Source organism: Myotis brandtii, unplaced genomic scaffold (genome assembly GCF_000412655.1).
Source record: "Myotis brandtii unplaced genomic scaffold, ASM41265v1 scaffold395, whole genome shotgun sequence".
NCBI classification, from domain to species: domain Eukaryota; kingdom Metazoa; phylum Chordata; class Mammalia; order Chiroptera; family Vespertilionidae; genus Myotis; species Myotis brandtii.
This window is the reverse complement of record NW_005365155.1, coordinates 2,972,836-2,975,980: the sequence shown is the minus strand read 5'-3', so window position 1 is coordinate 2,975,980 and position 3,145 is coordinate 2,972,836. Positions and strand designations below refer to the sequence as shown.

At 53.4% G+C, this 3,145-nt stretch overlaps 1 protein-coding gene across 1 annotated transcript in view; it reads right to left on the bottom strand.

Annotated features, from left to right (window-relative positions):
• The window catches only part of ZDHHC14 (zinc finger, DHHC-type containing 14), a 183,956-nt gene that overhangs the window by 13,282 nt on the left and 167,529 nt on the right, over nucleotides 1–3,145 (bottom strand). Inside the window, exon 4 of the mRNA XM_014545040.1 lies at nucleotides 136–273. Within this exon, the coding sequence (XP_014400526.1) occupies nucleotides 136–273 (138 nt within the window). The remainder of the gene's footprint in view (nucleotides 1–135; nucleotides 274–3,145) is intronic.

Genomic DNA, 3,145 nt, shown 5'->3' with positions numbered 1-3,145 from the left:
GGGAGAAGGGGGGGGGGAGAGGGGGAGAAGGAAGAGAAAGCCCGGAATGATCAAAATAGTAAATCAAACTTAAATCAGAAAACCGAAGTCGGGCAAATGGTTACATACGTAATCTGATTCCGCCAGCATACTTACGAAGAATGACGTGGGTGATAACGAATGCAAATATAAAGACTGTCAGAAAAGACAGAGATAAAATAAACATATAAAAAAATCTGTAGTTTCTTTTCCCCACACAGTTGCCTACCCAGGGACAGTGGTGATCAAACCGTTCTGAAAAGAGAGGCAGAAAAGAAAAAAAAGGGGAATCAATTAATCAAGTGTCTTTTTACATGAAGGAGCCTCCCTCCCTCCCCACCCAATGCCGACAATATAACAAAAATAACACAACTACGTATTTACACACGAGCCACTCAGAGCAAGGCTTAACATGAAGACATTTCAAGAACATGATTAGTCTTTCCACAGAACTTGTCTATTTAAAGGAAACAAAGAGTATACACATATTCTCATTACAATGAGAAAAGTAAGATTTCGCCCTTTGGTAAAAAAACAAAACACATGCAAATACAAGGACTCTGGTTCACAGAACAGTCTTTCCTTAAGAGGGTACCAAGACCTCTGACGTCAGTGCTGGGCAGGATGGCATGGGGTCCCCGCCTTCGTGGGTACAGGTTCTCATGGTGACCATACAGAGAGGTCCCAAGGGGCCAGGGACAGGACAGAGGGGCAATCCCTGGTCTCCCATCACTTAGAGCATATTGGGGAGCGACTGCTCCCTGCCAGGCACTTGCATAGGGGCCAGGGCGACGAGAAATGATTTCTCACTTCACAGCCTCACCTGGGGAAGGAGAGGAAAACCCACAGACTATCCCATGACAACTGTTTCCTAAGAAATGTCTCCGCTATTTCAATAGTCGGAGAAGAACTGATATTATTATTATTTTAAAAAATATATTTTTATTGATTTCAGAGAGGAAGGGAGTCGGGGAGAGACAGAAACTTCCATGATGAGAGAGAACCATGGATCGGCTGTCTCCTGCACGCCCCCTACTGGGGATTGGCCCCACAATGCGGGCAGCTGTCCTGACTGGGAATTGAACCCGTGACCTCCTGGTTCATAGGTTGACGGACGCTCAACCACTGAGTCACGAGAAGCAGCCAGTCCTCGCAGAGGATCTGGAGAGAAATCTCAGCGTCACGGTCCTGGTGACAAGCCAGTGGCCTCTTAGCTGCTGGCCCTCAAAGGAAAGCAGTTCTGACTGGCGTGCCATGGGAGTGCCGGGCTCCGAGTGCAGCTGGGAAGGGAACCCGAGTCCAACTACGTCATTTCCCACGTCGGTGACCACACAGGCTGCGCAGTGGCGAGGTCCACATGCAGAAGGGCAAAGAGAAGACACGCGGATCAGCCAGATTTTCCCAAGACTCTGAGGCTGTCGTCTTGGGAGACCTCCTTCCTTCTCTACCCAGGAGCGCAGGAGATGGTGAGGCGTGGAGGCTGGGCCAGAGGCCCAGGACGGAGCCTCCACTCCAGCTGTGAGGCCGACTCCACATCCCACTGTGGAGGCTGAGCCTCTTCCAGAGCTCACAGCTGCAGAGGACAGCAGGGCGTGGGGGCACAGTTAACAGCGTGGGCCCCAGGCAGTGCCAAGCTGCCTCTCCCCCTCCATGGACACCTGCTCTCACAGGCAATCTCTCTACCCCAAGTTCCAACACCAGCTCTACCCGATGGCGCCAAAGCGGCCACATGCCGCCTTCAGCAACAGCCTCCTGCTGAGCCACCTGCTATCTCAGCCTTGACCCCAGAGAGACCTTCCCGAGATCCCTCCCCAAACACATTCCTCTTCCCACTTTCTGCCTCCTTTCTGTCAACCCAGAATCCCACCTTTTTTCCCCCCTTTAATCTTGAAGATACGTTTTTATTGATTTTGAGAGAGAGAGAGAGAGAGAGATTGATCGGTTGCCTCCCATACACACCCCGACCAGAGATGGAACCTGCAACCTTTATGGTAAATGGGATGACGCTCCGACCAACTGAGCCATGTGGCCGGGGCCCAGGCACCATTCTTGACTCCGTTCTTTCCCTCCCCCTCACATCCCATCCACGAGCGAGTCCCATCAGCAACTCCCACTGTTATCTAAAATTATCTTAGTTATTTATTTGCTTTTCTCTGCCCACCCGACTCTGAGCCATTAACAAATATCTGTCACATAAATGAATGAACCTTCTTCCCACCAACAGGACACCCAGGCGATCAAGCGCATCGCCCGATGTCACAGAGCTGACGTGCAGACCTGGACCACTAAACGCCGGTGCCACCAGTGAGCAGGCGCCAGCGCCCGGCAGGATCCAGGGCGAGGCTGCCGCGAAGGAAAAAGGCCACAGCGCCCGGCTTCCAGGCGTTCCTCACCTTCTTCAGGGGGGACCTTTATTCTCAGACTCTAAATACTCCTCAGTCCCAGGCATGGACTCCAACAGGGAAACCTAACTCAGTGTGGAAATCAGGCTGCTCCCACCACACACATCCTCCCTTCATGGGTCGAGGATAAACTGGGACGGGGTGAGGGCGTGGGGGTGGCTCGCCCAGTCCCACACGGTTCTGCTCTGAACGCCCCGGCCTCGGCTCCAGGGAGTGGGGGAAGCCAGGAGCTGCCTGGGGCCGGTCTGAACGGGAGGCTGATGTTAGTGTTACGTGGTTTCCAGGGAAGAAGAGCATCGAATCTGGGCACGAGCTGACACAGGCGTGGCTCCTGGGGACCTGGCTGAAGCAGCCACTGGCTGGAAGGGACAACATCTGGAGGAGGAGGGGGGGCGCCGACAGCTGGCAGCGTGAGCTGCGTGCAACCACAACATCTGAGACGTTTCAAACAACTATTAGTAGAGGCCGGTATGTGTATTTCTGTGGAAACACTGACGGGGTGTGCTCTGTCCTGGGGGGCAGGCGGGGTGTGTGTGTGTGTGTGTGTGTGTGTGTGTGTGTGTGCGCGCGCGATGGGTGGGTCTTTGAAAAAGCACTTTGGAGTCATTGCCACATCCACATCCTTGGTTCTGAAGATGCTCCTGCCAGAGGGAGGGTCTCTGCTCCACATCTCGGCAGGATTCCTGGGAGCTATTCCCTAAGAGGCCGCACAGGAACAGAGCCTG